Source organism: Equus quagga, chromosome 14 (assembly GCF_021613505.1).
Source record: "Equus quagga isolate Etosha38 chromosome 14, UCLA_HA_Equagga_1.0, whole genome shotgun sequence".
Classification (NCBI taxonomy): domain Eukaryota; kingdom Metazoa; phylum Chordata; class Mammalia; order Perissodactyla; family Equidae; genus Equus; species Equus quagga.
In genome coordinates this window covers 84,238,443-84,253,519 of record NC_060280.1, presented here as the reverse complement: position 1 = coordinate 84,253,519, position 15,077 = coordinate 84,238,443, and the positions used below count along the sequence as shown (strand labels likewise).

The 15,077-nt window shown below is 60.8% G+C and overlaps 3 protein-coding genes across 5 annotated transcripts in view; 1 reads left to right on the top strand and 2 right to left on the bottom strand.

Moving 5' to 3' along the window:
• Window positions 1-3,510: 3,510 nt before the first annotated feature.
• On the top strand, window positions 3,511-5,872 carry MISP3 (MISP family member 3). 2 transcript variants are annotated; one of them, XM_046685946.1, is made up of 3 exons: window positions 3,532-4,669; window positions 5,168-5,241; window positions 5,492-5,872. In XM_046685946.1, the coding sequence occupies exons 1-3, from the start codon at window positions 4,087-4,089 to the stop codon at window positions 5,507-5,509; spliced, it is 675 nt and encodes a 224-aa protein (XP_046541902.1). In that variant the 5' UTR covers window positions 3,532-4,086; the 3' UTR covers window positions 5,510-5,872. The 2 variants fall into 2 exon arrangements, 1 of the variants encoding a protein (XP_046541902.1); XR_006891961.1 differs by having other exon boundaries at window positions 3,511-5,241.
• Window positions 5,873-8,994: 3,122 nt separating this feature from the next.
• On the bottom strand, window positions 8,995-11,985 carry C14H19orf67 (chromosome 14 C19orf67 homolog). 2 transcript variants are annotated; one of them, XM_046637862.1, is made up of 6 exons: window positions 11,515-11,985; window positions 10,747-10,891; window positions 10,521-10,621; window positions 10,261-10,446; window positions 9,793-9,927; window positions 8,995-9,331 (listed from the first exon to the last, which is right to left on the bottom strand). In XM_046637862.1, the coding sequence occupies exons 1-6, from the start codon at window positions 11,853-11,855 to the stop codon at window positions 9,157-9,159; spliced, it is 1,083 nt and encodes a 360-aa protein (XP_046493818.1). In that variant the 5' UTR covers window positions 11,856-11,985; the 3' UTR covers window positions 8,995-9,156. The 2 variants fall into 2 exon arrangements, with proteins under 2 accessions (XP_046493818.1, XP_046493820.1); XM_046637864.1 differs by having other exon boundaries at window positions 10,747-10,888.
• Window positions 11,986-13,023: 1,038 nt separating this feature from the next.
• Window positions 13,024-15,077, bottom strand: part of SAMD1 (sterile alpha motif domain containing 1) — a 3,986-nt gene continuing 1,932 nt past the window's right edge. Inside the window, exons 3-7 of the mRNA XM_046638276.1 lie at window positions 14,956-15,075; window positions 14,245-14,539; window positions 14,059-14,155; window positions 13,850-13,961; window positions 13,024-13,752 (exon numbers count right to left, since the gene is read on the bottom strand). Coding sequence (XP_046494232.1) covers window positions 13,594-13,752; window positions 13,850-13,961; window positions 14,059-14,155; window positions 14,245-14,539; window positions 14,956-15,075 — 783 coding nt within the window. The 3' untranslated portion in view covers window positions 13,024-13,593. The remainder of the gene's footprint in view (window positions 13,753-13,849; window positions 13,962-14,058; window positions 14,156-14,244; window positions 14,540-14,955; window positions 15,076-15,077) is intronic.

Genomic DNA, 15,077 nt, shown 5'->3' with positions numbered 1-15,077 from the left:
AGGCCTCAGTTTCCCCTTTTGTGAAACGGGAAAATGCCCACCTAAAGCCTCCCGCCCTCTTCCAGATCCTGGTCAGGGCATGTGGGGCCCCAGAGCTCCCTCCCCAAACCGTCCTGAGCTCACAGACAAGGCCCGCGTGGCCTCCTGAGCGTGGATTCTGCCGCTAGGGAGGATGGGCCAAGGGCAGCTGCGGGCAGGAGGGTGAGGAAGGAGCTTGGCCATGTGGGCCGGGGTCCCTGGGGGTGTGCTCGAGGCTCCTCGCTGTGCAGGACCTAGTTGGGGGTGGGAAGGAAAAGGCCTGCGCTAAGGGCCAGGGTTTACCTGTGTCCCACATTCGAGGACAAGCTCCTAGGGATTCAAAACATTTATAATTGAACCTGGCTGTCTAGGTCGTTCTGCCGTGATAGGAAGAGAGAACATATTTTTCCATTAGTTTTCAATTGTAGTAAAATACACATAACAGAATTTACCATTAGTGAGTGGTATTTAGTACATTCACAACGTGGTACAACCATCACCACTAATTCCAGAACATTCTCATCACTCCAAAAGGAAATTCCATACCCGTTAAGCAGTCACTCTCCATTCCATCTCCCCCCAGGCCCTGGCGACTATCAATCTGCTTCTGTCTCTAAAGATTTACCTATTTTTTTTTCTCTCTCTCTTTTTTCTTTTGCTGAGGAAGATTTGCCCTGAGCTAACATCCATGCCAATCTTCCTGTTTTGTATGTGGGTCACTGCCACAGCATGGCAGCTGATGAGTGTGTAGGTCCATGCCCAGGAACTGAGCCCAGGCTGCTGAAGTGGAGTGTGCTGAACTCACCCCCAGGCCATAGTTAGACTAACCACTATAGATTGACCTACTCCGGCCATTTCATATCAGTGGAGCCACAACATGTGGCCTTTGTCTCTCGCATCTTTCACTCAGCATAACTTCTGTGCAGTCCATCCACGGTGTAGCATGAATCAGAGCTTCATTCCTTTTTACCGCTGAATACTATTCCATTGTACGGATGGACCACTTTGTGTTTATCTGTTCATCCGTTGATGGAAATTTGGGTTGTTTCCACCTTTTGGAGAAGAGAATATATTTTATTTAATTGCTTGTCATTTGACTTTATAACTGTTAAATACTTAGATGCTCTCATCCTGGGCTCTACACCAAGGCAAGGTCGTTATGTTTATAATCGTGTCTGTCTCTCAAACTCAGCTGCAACCTCCAAGTCACGTTGGTTTCTCTGTTCCCAGCATGGGCGTAGGCATCTAGTAAGGATCGTCAACTAATGATTCCTAAGTACCTGTCATGTGTCACACACTGTTCTAGGCATGGGGGAGTTGGGTATAGAGGTAGGTGTGACAGACAGAAAATGTTGGAATGCAGCTCGCTTTCTGGCCCCAGGGGGAGACAAATGATATTCAACAAAGAAATAAAGGAGACTGGTGGAAATTCACGTAGTGGGTGAGTTACAGAAAATAACAGGGTTATGGAGGAGGGCTGGGAGGGACACTGCCTGGGTGATCAGAGGCCACTTCCCTGAAGAAGTGATGTTTGAGCCACGACCTGAACAGCAGAAACCAGCCTGTGCTGAGTCATTCCCAGCAGAATGAAGGCAGTGCAAAGGCCCTGAGGTGGGAATGCAGTTGGGGGTTTGCGGGAAGCAGGAGGCTGTAACAGAGGAGTGATAGAGGGAGAGAGTGTCTGAAGAGGAGGTCTGAGAAGTGGGCAGGGCCTTCTGGGCCAGGTGGGGAGTTTGGCTTTTTCTTCTAAGTTTGGTGGGTAGCCCTTGGAGGGTGACAGAGTGGCTGGGATGAGGGTGGAGACAAGTGGATGAATCCAGAATACGTTTCGGAGGCAAAGCCAACGGATCCAAGAGCAATTCAATTTCCTGGTGGATTGGAGAGGCGCTGAGGGAGAGAGAAACTGAGGCTGACTCCCAGGTCTGGGGCATGAGAAACAGAATGGGCGAATGGCACGTACATACATACAAGACTGAACCGCGAGTTCCATTTTGGAGGTGTCCAGGTTGACGTGTCTATTAGACGGGAGCCTGTCGTATATGAGCCCAGAACCCAGGGGAGAAGTCAGAGTGGGGATGCACGCTTGGGAGACACCGCACAGAGACGGCGTTTAGAGTGTGAGACTGGAATTCATCAGGGTGTTCTGGAACTGAGTCATTGACGAGAACTTAAGAAAGAGTCGATTTACAAAGGTGTGAGGAGCCAGTGGAGGCACAGCGCACCCCCGGGGTTAGCACCCGGGGGAACTGATAAAAGGGGAGAGACCACTCTTTCCACAAGTATAGTTTTAATCCTCATCACCTCCCAAGGGACTGGGTTCTGCGACCCCCATTTCACAGACAAGGACACGGAGCCTTGGAGAAGGCGGGGCCTGGCTCAGGTTAGGAGTGGGATCAGGTGGGCCTGATTCCAATTAGGCTAATGGAGTCAGAGGGAGGAGGGAGGTCAGATGGCCAGAGGGAGGAGGGCAGCAGCTTGAGACCGGGCTCCAGGAGAGAGGAGAATGTGAGGGGGTAAGGGGAGGGGGTCTCCAGGGGTGGCAGAGAGTTGGGTGAAGGAGTGATCAGATAGTTGGATTATGGGGGCTCCCCACTTTCTCTAGATAACTCCCGGGAACCCCATATGGTGGGAGAGGGGCGGGAGAGTGGATTTGCAGCGAGCCTGGGAGTGGAAGATGTCCGCGGGGGTGGGTGGCCGGCGTGGGGGCGTGGATCCTGCCCTTGCACGCGCGCCCTGGCCCCAGCTGCAGGGAGCCGCTCTCCCCAGGCCGAAATTCCTTTCCGGGCCTTCCCGGCTGCCGGGGCTCAAGGTGACCGCCTTTCAGCCGCAGCCGCTCGGCCGGCCCTGGGCTCGCTGCGGCCGTCCCTCCCTCTTCCCTGAAGCGGGAGCGAGTTTGGCCGCAGACGCCTCGCAGACGTTTCCCGCAGGGCTGGGGGAGGCCGCCTCCGGGCTTGGCGCGGGCCCGGCCGTCCCGCTGGGAGCCCCGCCCAGCCCAGGCGCTGAGAGGGAGACTGAGGCGGCCCCTGGCTCCCCCTCCAGCCAGAGCTGTGCATGGCAGGGGTGGGACGTGTAGGGGACAGCCCAGAGGCCGGGGCGTCGCTACCCGCCGGCTGGGCGGGGCTGGCAAGGCCTCGGAAAGATGGCTTCGGGGGACATCCCCACCAGAGGGCCAGCCCGGCGCGCAGCTGGGACCAAGCCTCCAGGCAATGCCGGGGGCGTGGGGCCGAAAAGGTACCCAGGTGGCGCCCAGTGAGTGGACACGGCACCCAGACTGGCCCCCCAGGTAGCTGGCCGGGTCTAGGGAAGCGCTCTTCCAAGAAGTCTGGTGCCCTGAGCTGACCTGGGGCGCGCCAGTGGCCGAAATCCGGTGCCTCGCCTGGGCGCCCCCGCCCCGAGGGCGGGGCCAGGGCGGGGCCGGAGTCCTCCCGGCAGGTGCAGGGGGCGGTGCCCGGCCCTGCCCCCGGGGGTTGTTCTTGGAGGCCAGAGGCGGGTCAGAGAAGCGGCCGGTGCAGGCGACGCCCTGGAACCCGCGGGCGGTGACTGCGGCCACAGGTGCCGCGCAGAGCACCGTGTCCCAGCTCTGGGCATCAGAACTCCGGCGCTGGGAACTAAGGCTTCCGAGCTGCTCCCAACCCTGGACCCCAAGGCCCCGAGCCGGAGAGCGGAGCCCTGGGGTCGTCTGAAGCTCGGGGCCTCGAGCCCCCCGGGTCTGACAGCGAAGTCCCAGGGCCTGCCGCAGAGCGAGACGCCGAGGTCCCCAGGCCGGGCGGCGAAATCTCTGCGCCCTCCGCAGAGCAGGGCGCGGAAACCCCTGAGCGAGAGAGCGAAGTCCTCGGGCCATCAGCGGGGCAGGACGCGGCGCGCCCCGGGCCGGCCGCCGCTGGAGGCGTGGAGAGGCCTGGGCCAGGCAGCCGCGACCCCCGGCCGTCTGAAGCCCGAAGCGCCGCGATCCTGGAGCGGTGTCCCCTTCAGGGTCCCGAGACCTCCTCCTCAGAGTCAGACTCGGAAGCCCATCAGCATTTTCCATTGCGCCCCGAGATCCCCCAACAGTCCTCAGAGGAGCCGCTCATGGAGCCGCTCATGGAGACGCCCATCGAGCGCGAAATCCGCCGCAGCTGCGAACGCGAGGAGAGCCTGCGCCGGAGCCGAGGCCTGAGCCCCGGCCGTGCGCGCCGCGAACTCGTGGAGCTGCGCGTGCGGCCGGTGCTCAGCCTGCCGGGCCCCGGCCCCGCGCTCCCGCGCGCCGTGGAGCGCGCGCGGGCGGGCGCGCAGATGCAGCGGGACATCGAGCGGGAGGCTCACCGGCAGGCGGCGCTGGCGCTCCCCCCGGGCCCGGAGCCGCGCGCCCGGCAGCCGCCGCCGCCGCCGCTGGGCGAGCTCAAGCGCTTCTTCGAGGCCGCCGGCGGCGGCGGCTCCTCGCCAGCGGCGGAGGGCGGCGCGGGCCTGCAGCAGCTGCCGGAGGCCGGAAGCCGGCCGCACTCGGCGGCGCAGGGCCGGTGCCCGGTGCTGGCCCGCGCGCCCTCGCCCCTCGCGCCGTCCCTGCTGGAGCAGGAGGTGCGCGAGGTGCAGGAGCGCGAGCGAGAGCTGCAGCGCCAGCGGCTCAGCGTCTACGGCACCGCCGAGTTCCGGGACCCGGCGCCCAGCCTCACAGGTAAGTCACGGGCGGCCCGGCGCCCGGGACCCCGGGGCTCCAGCCGCCCTCACCGACTACCCGACTCCAGTGGCCCCTTTTCCGGCGCTCTGATTCTCAGGGTACGCCCTCTTGGCTCCCACCCCTTCTCGACTCTCCGTTCCTGCCCATCCCTTCTGGGCTGCCCGTCCCTGTGCTCCACCCCCGACTCGGAGTGGTCGACTCTCCGATCCACCCCCACCCAGGCTCATGGTGGGGAGGGAGGAGGACTCCGGACGTCTTTGTCGGATTCTAGGGCACCCTCCCCGGGTTTGGCGCACCTGGATCCCCTCTCTGAACTTTCTGGTTCCTACCTCCCCTCTCTGGGCTCACCTCCCTCCCCCCTCGGAATGTAGGCCTCCATGAGGAGGAGGGGGGTGGACGTCTGTGTGTGTTTAAGGGGCGCGGCCGGCCTCCTTGTCCCGGCCTCCTCCAGCTGGTGAGAGGAGGGGCAGCTGGCTGAGCGCGCCTTCCCCGCAGCGAGCAGGGGTGATGGAAAGCTGGCGGTGATCTGGCCTCCGCGCAGAAAGGCCTCGGAGAACGGCCTGGAGCAGGTGGGAGCCCCTTTCCCCTCGTGCCTCAGGCGCTTGTCGCTCCGCCCCCCGCCCCCCAACGCCGGGCGCCAGAATGCTGGGCTGGGGGAGGAGCCCCTGGGAGGTCACTCTGGGCTAGGACACGAAGCAACGGGCGCAGACCAGTGACGAAGAGGCGATGGTCTTGGGGCCCAAACTGCCCCTGCTCCTTGGTGTCACCCCGGTGCGCGGGTCCCTGAGGCCGGCCTTCCGTCTGGCCCCCTCTCCCCAGGAGGAGCGGAAGCCTTGAGGTTCGAGCCGGCTCGGACCCCCGGCCGGACGGAGCATGGCCGTTAGAGGGCCCGGGCAGGGGCGCCCGGGAGTGCCCTCGGGATGGGCCGAAGGCCTGGAGGGAGGGGCCAGCGGTCTGCGCCGGCGAAGATGACACGGACCAGCCCATCCTTGAACTAGACTTTGTGAAACTGACCAGTCTCTTCTCTAAAACTGTCAGTCCCCCTGGGACACACCACCGCCACAATCCGGCCGGAGAGACTGTCCAGCCCTTCACCTGACCGTAAGGCAAACCAGCCCCTCCCGCCGGCTCTGACCGTCGGAGGCCGGGGTCACGGCCTCGCTACCCCTACTCCCCAATAAAGCCCCTTGTTTCTGGGCAGCGCGGGCTGTTTTCTTCCGTGTCCTTTTCGTCGGGGGCGGGGGCGGCGCAGTCAGGCCCGCGGAAGGCGCAGGGCGCCGGCCGGCGCGCGGAATGCGGAACGCGCCCTGGGCGCGCGGTCCCGGGGCTGCAGCTCCCTGGCCCGGCCTGGCCCCTGGCGCCCCCTGGCGGCGCGGGCGCGAGCTGCGGCGTCCGGACCGGCCCCCCCGCGACGTCGTCGACATTTCTGGGCGCTGGCGGGACGGAGGGGACAAGGGGTGGTTCCTGCCCTGGGGACGTAAACAAGAGCTACCAGGAAGCGGGTGGGGAGGCTGCAGGCTGCATCGTAGGGCACGCTGGGCCCTTTACCACCTGCCCCGCAGGCAAGACCCTCCCGGTCTCCGGCCGCAGGCGCTCCTTAGAGACGGAGCCGGAAGGCATGGCTGTCTCCAGGGCCTGGGGGGTTCCTGTCGGCGGTGCCACCGAGGAGTGCGCCCGGTGGTCAGGAGCTTCTGCTTTGCAAAAGCAGCTGGAAAACCAGCCTTGAAAAGAGAAATCTACTGAACTTTAGTTTATTGTGACTATTGAGAAAACTTTTAAAATCGGGGGGGGGGGGGGGGCAGGAGGGGGCAGCAAGCAACACCCGTTTGCCATAGGGCTGTGGCTGTCAACTGGCAAGCCCTCCTGAATTTCTCTCTGTCCCAAGACAAGGGGTTCAAGGCCCTCCTGGATGGGATTCAAGGGGGTCTGTGAACACCCCAAGCTGAAAAAGCGTGTCTGTGCAGTTATGGTCTGCGGTTCGGGTGCACCAGCTTCTTAGAGGTGCACAGAGACCCAGAAAAGGCCGAGACCCAGGAAGGTTTTAGAATCACCGTTAAACTCCTCCATTTGTCCAACTCAGTATGCCCGGGCTCCAGCAACAGGCTCCACCCTTCGTGGGGACAACAAATGGCTAAAGAAGGATGAAAGAACGCTCACAACAGTATTGCGGACCAAGGACCCAACCCCTGACCCCATCAGCCACACACTGACCACGTGCTTGGCCGCGACCCCGGGTGGTCTGCAGAGAAGGCAAGAAAGAGCTAGGGCTGCCCAGGTGGGAAACGGAAACGCCCAGAGCCTGGTGGTAATTCCCAGCAGGGGAGCTGAGAACTAAGGACGTAGAGTTGACAGGAGTTTGTGAGGGTAGGCCTGGATTCTCGAACTTTCCTACAAATTAAAATCACCTGAGGCACCCTTATGCCAAGTAAATCAGAATCCGACAGGGGTCTGACATCAATACTTTGTAAAGCTCCCCAGGGGCCGGCCCGGTGGCGCAGCGGTTAGGTGCGCACGTTCCGATTCTTGGCGGCCTGGGGTTCACGGGTTCGGATCCTGGGTGCAGACATGGCACCGCTTGGCAAGCCATGCTGTGGTAGGCATCCCACATATAAAGTAGAGGAAGATGGGCACAGATGTTAGCTCAGGGCCAGTCTTCTTCAGCAAAAAGAGGAGGATTGGCAGCAGATGTTAGCTCAGGGCTAATCTTCCTAAAAAAAAAAGCTCCCCAGGTGCTTGGGACTGGGAGCCAGGTTTGAGGACCCAGATGGAGGCTCGGCCAGCAGTTCTCCCTGCAGCAGCAGCGCTTGGGAGCGTGTTGGAAACACGCATTCTTGGGCTCATCCCAGACTTCAGGATCAAACCCTCCACGTGATTCTGAGGCACGCTAAAGTTGGAGACTCACGAGTAGTAGACAGTTTCTGAGCAACAGGACCCAGGAAATCAAGCCTGTTTCCTTCCTCTCTCAGTAGGGTCACCACCCACAGGAAACTTTTAGTCTTAAGTGGCCTGTGAATTTGTCTTAAGGGAGACAGTCTGAAGCTGCGTGTGGCTCATTGGAATTGAAATGCACGGGAAGTGTAAAAGGCACGAGTGATTTCAAAGACCAGCACCCCCCCAAATGCAAAATGTTAATTTCTTACATTGATCATATATTGAAATAATATTTTGGATATACTGAGTTGAATAAAAGTATCACTAAAATCAATCTGACCTTATTTCGAATGGGGTTACTGGAAAGTTTGAAATTACACATGACTCGCATTTGTGGCTCCATTTAAATTTCTGCAGGACTAGGCTACTGTTAAGCATCTCATAGCGGGTGTGTGTGTGGGGACTCACAGGGGCTACCTCCAATCAGAATTAGGGCGCTTCAGCATCCCTTGGAGGCACTCCGACCTGGCTGTGGACTAACTCACCCGTGACGCAGAGATTGTCACCAGAGGCCCCTCCCCCCTAAGGGTTTGCTGTCCACTCCCGATTGATGACACTACTACGTGCCGGGGACTACCAGGTAAGCGAGTGCTTTGCCAGAAAGCATAGAGTCAGGCTTCTAGGTCTCTCCTCCGACGCTGAAAATGCTGGGGGGAACCAAAAGGCACCCCTTGGGTTAAAGGGGATGACACCGGGTCAGGAAGGACACCCTTCCCGTCGCAACGGACCAGCTGCACTCAGAAGGACCCAGGCGGGCCCAGGCCCCGCCACCTGCTCGCTGCAGCGCGGGGCAGGTGGGTGCACCTCCCTCAACCCCGGTCTCCTCTCCAGTCCAAGGCTGCGGTGAGGCCCAGCGATCCCAAGTTGGAGTGCTCCCCCACCGCGCCTGCGGCCCGGACACCCCGCGGGTGCAGCCCCTGCCCACTCCACCACCCCAAAGCTGTAAAAAGATCTGACCTCCGCCCCAAGGAAATTGATCTCAGACCCTTTCCTGAAGCACGCCGGGAAATGTAGTCTTTTACGGTACAAAGAAATCATTTCCGGGTTAATACATGAGCGTGGGCGTGGCTGGGGGGGGGGGTCCCTTCCCCCAGTGGGCGTTGAATTTCCCGGCTCCCCGAAACCCGCGGTTTGCTGGGTTCCGGTTGTTGACAGGAGCCGCTACTTCCCTTTTTGCTTCATGTGCGCCTCTGCGCATGCCCTGAGCTCCCGTCCGCCTGCGGGCGGGCTAGGTTTTGTAGCCAAAGACTACATTTCCCAGAAGGCCGCGCGAGTGGGCGGGGCCTCCCCGCCCCCAGGGGAGGGGCGCGGCGCTCCGAGCGGACGCGGAGACTGTGACCTCTTTCTTTATTTAACACAAAACTGGTGGGTCGGCGCGCAGGGCCCCCGGCCCGACCGGCCCCGGAGCGCACCGCCCAGCTCGGCCCGGCCCAGCTCAGCCCGGCCCGGGGAAGGCGAGGCCGAGCTGCACCAGCAGAGCGAGGGAGGCCCCCCGCCCCTCTCCAGGAGTTTGCAGCTGTCAGGCGCCAGCTTTCCCCGCTCGCTCTCCGGGTTCAAGGCCCCTGCGCGGCCCACGCCGCGGGCCCGGCTGCTCTCGGGGGCCGTGCCGGGCCCGCCTGGCCCGTGAGCATCTGCACCAGCAGGTCGGTGGCCAGCGTGTGCGACGGTTCCTCGAAGCCGATGGTCAGCAGCTGCTGGTAGTCCCCAAGCGGCTGCGGGCACAAGATCCTGGGGCCGGGGACAGACAGGCCGGGCCGTGAGCGCCCCCTGCTTCTCGGGAGCCCCTCCCCTCGAGTGAGAAGCTGTGGCTCAAAGAGGCTTTGTTTCAGCTGGGGGTGGGAAAAACCCTGAGGGAAAGTGGTTTCCTTGTTGATGAGAAACCTAGAAGGTAATGGCTCTGGGAGGCTGAACAACTCTTGCCCTGACCTGGTCAGCCACTCAGCTAGCTGTGTGTCCTTGGGCAGGTAACTTAACCTCTCTGAGCACCTGTTTCTTTCTTTGTAAAATGGGGCTGGGAGTATAGACCCTAATGGATTGTTACATGAGTCTGCATAAAGCACTTTCAGGGCACAATAAAATGCTATCGTTATTACCAAGGGAAACAGTGTTGGGGAGGTAGATGCTCTTTGGTGGGGTTCTCGCCCTCCCTCCAGAGCCCAAGCCCCCCTTGCCCCGGCCCTAGCTCCTACCATGAATACAGGTCATCCTCGGCGGGCTCGAGCGGCACCCATCGGCCAATGGACCACAGCTTCTGGATCTGGGGGCACGAATTGGCCGGACTTGAGCCTGTGTCTTCCCAGGTGTCCCGATAGCACAGGAAGTAGCTGGGAGGGGGAGGGACAGCGATGAAGAGCGAACAGTTTCCAAGGGCTTTAATTTTGGAGGGGAGCTGGAAACTCATCAGAAGTTGCCCTCAGGGTCTCAGGTAGGGATGTGACCCAACACCGAGGACTTTCTCTAACTGCCAGCCTACTTTTAAGATGAGGACTTTTATTTTGATGGAAGGATGAATTTTTTTTTAAAGATGAGGATGGCCTTTCAAAGGTCCTTGGTTTCCTGCTTGCCGTTCCATGCTTTGCTGGTGGTGGTGGTTCAGAGGCCCATACTGACATTCTGCATAGAGAGGGGAGGACTTAGATTCCGGTAAGGGGACTCACTAATCCACGTAGGAGTCTTGCCCCTGGACGCTGGGCTCAGGGGTGGTTTCCAGGTTCCAGCGCATCTTCTTATACAGGTATCTGGGGAAGCGGCTGGCAGTGTAGGCGGCTGGGGCACAGTATCTGAAGATGGACACCTCGTGGGAAGGGCTGATGGCAAACCTCCCGCAGAAGAAACAAGAGATGCTGGCGGGAGATGGGAGAGGGGTGATGAGGGTGGACCCGGACTCCGGCTCCCAGCCCAGTCTCCTCCCTTTTACCTCAGGGGGTCAGTCTCCTCCAGGCCCACGAACCCAAAGGAAGCGTACATGAGGACCACCTGTTCCAGGCGAAGGGTCAGCTGTTGGGAGATCTCCAACAGCTGCAAAGAGGCACATAATGAGACGAGTTGGCCTGCCAGGAGCACCCCGTCCCCACCCCCAGCCAGGCGCCAGGTCCGAGGGATGGAGATGGGGGCCTGGGGTCTAGGAAATCGGCTGCACGCACCCCCTTGCGGAGCAGCTCCTGCAGGGCTCCATAGATGGGGGGCACGCTGCGTGCGGCCGCCTCTAGGTACAGGAAGTAGGGCTCACATATGTGCAGGAAGGTGGGCATGGCCTTCGCCAGCTGGTCCTTCTGCACCCGGTCTCTGCTGAAGGGAGAACGGGGCCTTTGCTGGGGTCCCCCCGCATTACAAGACCCCTTCGTGCCAGGACTTTGTCAGAGCATCTTCTAGACCACCTGCACCACTGTCATTTGGGACACGTTAAAATGCTGCCACCTGTGTCCCACGATGGACTTTGACTCAGACCTCCACGCAGGGTGGAGCCCAGGCATCTCGGGTTTCCACAGCCCCCCAGGGGATCCCTCCCAATGGACACTGGAACGTGGGACTCAGTCTCTCCCCTTGCCTGGCCTGGGAATCACATTATCCATTAGGATCTCAAACTGGTGGCCCACGGGCCAAGTCTGGCTCAGACAGCTTTCGTTTAGCTCACCCAGGGTTCAAAACCTCAGCCAAGCAATTCAAGACTGGGAGGAAAGTCCTAGGGATGTGGCAACCCCGGGAGCCCACATAACCACAGGTGCTCCCCGACCCCAAATTCCACACAGTCCTTACCACTCTTCCAAATTGGATTCTTAATCAGCTAGCTTCATTTGCTGTCTGCAGCTCCTAATGCTTTTGAGTTTGCAACCCCGGGGTGTGCCGCCTAGCCTGTCACCCTCTCCTCTGTCTCCCTGTCCGTGGGGACCTAGGACCCCGGCCTGCATCACCTGTAGAGCAAGTAGCTCTGGAAATCGTCCGCCTTCTTGAGCAGGTAGCGCAGCTGTTCGGTGAGGGGGCTGAACATGGTGTCCAAGGGCAGGCGAGGAGGTGGGTGCCCGGGGCCCCGGGCCAGAGGCTCGGGGTAGGGCATGGAAGTAGAGGCCTCGGGCAGCTGCCCCTGGACGTCCTGGTCCTGGGGCTCCGCCTCGGGTGGGTCCCCAGGTCGGCCAGGGGGCGTGGACCACGAGACATCTCCGCAGGGCTGTGCCCCAGATTCCAAGTCGTCAGGGGGCGGCGTCTCCCCGGGGCCCGGGGGCAGCGGTCCCACGAACCACTGCTCCGTAGCCATTGGTAGGCGGGGACCAGAGCTCTCTTAAGCCTCCGCCGCTCGCGTCGGCGCGGGTTCGACCCCGCCCCGGGAACGTCGGACTCTCCTGGGCTGGGAGCGCGGCCCCCTCCAGCTCGCCTCTGCCTCGACCTCTCTGCCGGCCGTCGCGCCGCACGGAGCGAGTTCGCGTCGTTTGAATTTCAACACGCGGCGGGGGTGGGGGACCGCCGCTCCGGTCCGCGCTGCGCGCCGCGGGGCCCCGTGCACACGCGCGCTCCCGGAACCTGGCGAGAGGGCCGCGTCCCAGCGCGGCGACCTGGGCCGGCGCTGGCGCGGCCCTGTCCTCGGGGTGCGGCCCGGGCGCCGGCGCCTTTCTCTCTCCGAGGCGGTTTGCTAGGGAGGAGGGGTCTCCACCGCGCATACAAACCCGGGGGCATAGGTCTAGAAAGGGCGGACCCCCGGGCCCCGGAATCAGTGTATTTTCTAAAAACCTCTAACGGAGTTGAGAAACTGCCTTAGAACTTAGTAGGCACTTGTGATGTAATAGCTGTTCCTACTACCACTAATAAAAATCTTGGAAAAATTTCCCATCCCATGATCTCATCTGATGGTCCAATCCCTTCTGTTCCTTTTATGGAGAGGACCTGAGGCCTGGAGACCCGACCACGGCACAGAACAGACCCCTGCCCCCAACAGAGGTAGACAGGATTCTTTGTAGCCTATGTAGTTATGTAGCCAAATAGATTAATTATGCTTAAAGACTCTGGGTAAAGAATTCAGACAGGTGTCAGACCCTGCCCTGTGTGACCCTGAGCAAGCATCTTTGCTGTTCTGAGCATTGCCTCGTCTGTAATGTGGGTTTTTGTGAGCTCTCAGTCTCATATGAGGCAGCGGAAAGAACAACCAAGAAAATGCTTGTAACGCCCAGAGTTAACAGCTAGTCACTCCACAAACATTTGAGCACCTACTGTGTGCCTGGGCACTGTTCTGGGCATGGGAGAATGACCGCTCCAAGCAAATACCCCTGCCTTCCTGGAATGGCCGCCAGGCAGCCCCATCACTGGCCTGTCTCCCTCCTCAGGCCATTCAGTCCTGGCCCCACACTCTCCCTCGAGGCTGATGTGGGTCTTCAATGCCCCTCCCCCCATTCATAAAATGGACTCCGTGGCACTTTTTTCTTTTCTTTTTTTTAAAACTTTATTTAAAAAACTTTTGGTGCAATATTAAAAAGCAATACAGCCAGCTGGAGCGACAACCAACAGAAAGAAAGAGAAAGGGTAGGTTAGGGCCAGGGACCCCACCCCAGCCACTCCCAGGGGGCTGGAGGCCAGGGGCAGACTGGGGAGGGGTATGGGTGGTGGGGGAGGGAGGAAAGACCCTCACCAAAATAAACAGGCAGAAAAAAACATTTATATAGGAAACATCTGGCTGAACTGAGGAGGATCTAGGAAGATGGGAAGCACCCCCCCCCCCTTTTTTTTTTTTCCAAAAATGTCCTAGGCTGGGGAGAGGGTTGGCCTCCTGGGGTAAAATGCGCAGGCCCTGTCCCACCCCACACTCCCCTATCCTGGAGTGCGGGATGTGCTGGGGGCCTGATGTGTGTGTTCGGGGAGACACAGGGACGAGATGTGTAGGGAGGAATGCCCCCTCACTGGAATCTGTTACGAGGGCCGAAGGTGTCCCCGTCCAGCTCCTAGACTTGGGGTCTGCAGTGAAAAGGGGGGCTGGAATGGGTCGGGGCGGGGGCCAGGCTGGGCCCTCAGCCTAGAAAGCCATCGGGGTCGTCATCCTCAAAGTGGCCTTGCTGCAGCACCTTGATGTGGTGCTCGTAGATCTTCAGGGCCGGCCCGAGGCGGATAGACAGGCCCGTCAGCACGTCTGTGCGCTGCATGAGCAGCAAGGACTTGCCATCGATTTCCTGAGGGGGAAGAGAGACAGAGAGCAAGAGAGTGGGGTCAGAGCAGACCCCCACTGAAGCCCTGGGATGAGGGGCCACGTCGAGGTGGGGGACCCACCTGCTCTTGGAAGGCTGTTGCCTGCTCTGGGAAGCCGGCCTCGGTGAAGTACTCTACCACGTCCATCACTGTCCACTCCACGGGGTCAGCCGGCTTCTCCTTGCGCCCAGAACTGTGGCAAAACAGAGGGGACGGGTGAGCAGCGATGCTCTTCCAGGTCTGTTACACACACCTGGGCAGCACCCCGTGTCTCCAACACCCCAACTTACGGACAGCCAAAGGGGGTCCCATCAGCCCCAGGTAGGGCTGGTTTTCCTGGGGGCAAAGGCACAGGAGATGGGGAGTCTGGCCCAGTGGCAGCAGAGGCTAAGAAAGAAAAAGCCTATTTTTGGACCTTTGTCTTGGGGGCTGGCTTCCTCCTCCCCAGGCCCCCTCCCACCCAGAGGAGTCCTTACCTGATCCTCCTTCCTTATTCATGGCTGCCATGGAGAACACCTGGCGGGTGCCACTGCCTGGTGCCGGCCCCCTGCCTTCATCCTGGCCCTGGTGGGGTCCGCAGGGTGTCCACTCCTTGACCCTCTCCTTGGCGCTCTGAGGGCCCCGCTCGCCATTAAGCTGGTGGTGCTGGGCACCTGCGGGACGGTCACCCTCGGGCACCTCAGAGCCCTCAGACACATCGTCCTCATCATCTTCATCTTCATCATCTTCTTCCTCCTCTTCCTTCTCAAGCACTCGCTCTTCCCCACCTCTCTGGTGCCAAGGAGAGAGGCGCGCAAGGTTAGTACCTCTTTGGCCTTGAGCCCAGTCTCTGGGATCAAGGACCAAGTACCGCGCCTAACGGCCACCTTTAATACCAGCCCCGACTAACTTTTACGCAGTCACTTCGTGCCAGACTCTGTGTTCATAAAGCCCTCAACAGCCAAATCTCACTAAACTCGCTCAACAACCCCAAGGGGTCGCTACTGTTATTAAATCACATTCCACCGCGGAGGAAACTGAGGTTCGGCAGATTCAGACACTTGCCAAGGTCACCAGGCGCTGAGCCCGCAGAAGAGACGCGCAAAGCCCGGGCCGCCCGCCGCCCGGGTCCTCCGGGACTCGCGCCCCCGCCACCAACTTCGCCCGCACCTGCCCACCGCGCGGCGCCCCCTCCGCGGCGCGCTCACCTTGCTCCGCGACGCGCGGGCGCTGGCGGCCGGCGGCGCCCGTCCGGGCCTGTCCCCGCGGGGCAGCGCGAGCGCTCCGAGCCGAGTGCGCTCCGGGCGGCCCCGCGCCGCCGCCTCCTCCT

What these genes read in the sequence shown, in the direction of transcription:
- MISP3 (XM_046685946.1), top strand. Translation starts at nt 4,087, where the DNA reads ATGGAGCCGCTCATGGAGACGCCCATCGAGCGCGAAATCCGCCGCAGC. An exon ending in CCCGGCGCCCAGCCTCACAG is followed by an intron (nt 4,670 to 5,167) that starts GTAAGTCACGGG and finishes CCTTCCCCGCAG; the next exon opens with CGAGCAGGGGTGATGGAAAG.
- C14H19orf67 (XM_046637862.1), bottom strand. Translation starts at nt 11,855, where the DNA reads ATGGCTACGGAGCAGTGGTTCGTGGGACCGCTGCCCCCGGGCCCCGGG. An exon ending in CAGAGCTACTTGCTCTACAG is followed by an intron (nt 10,892 to 11,514) that starts GTGATGCAGGCC and finishes TTCTCCCTTCAG; the next exon opens with CAGAGACCGGGTGCAGAAGG. An exon ending in CAAGACTCCTACGTGGATTA is followed by an intron (nt 9,928 to 10,260) that starts GTGAGTCCCCTT and finishes TCCCCCTCCCAG; the next exon opens with CTACTTCCTGTGCTATCGGG.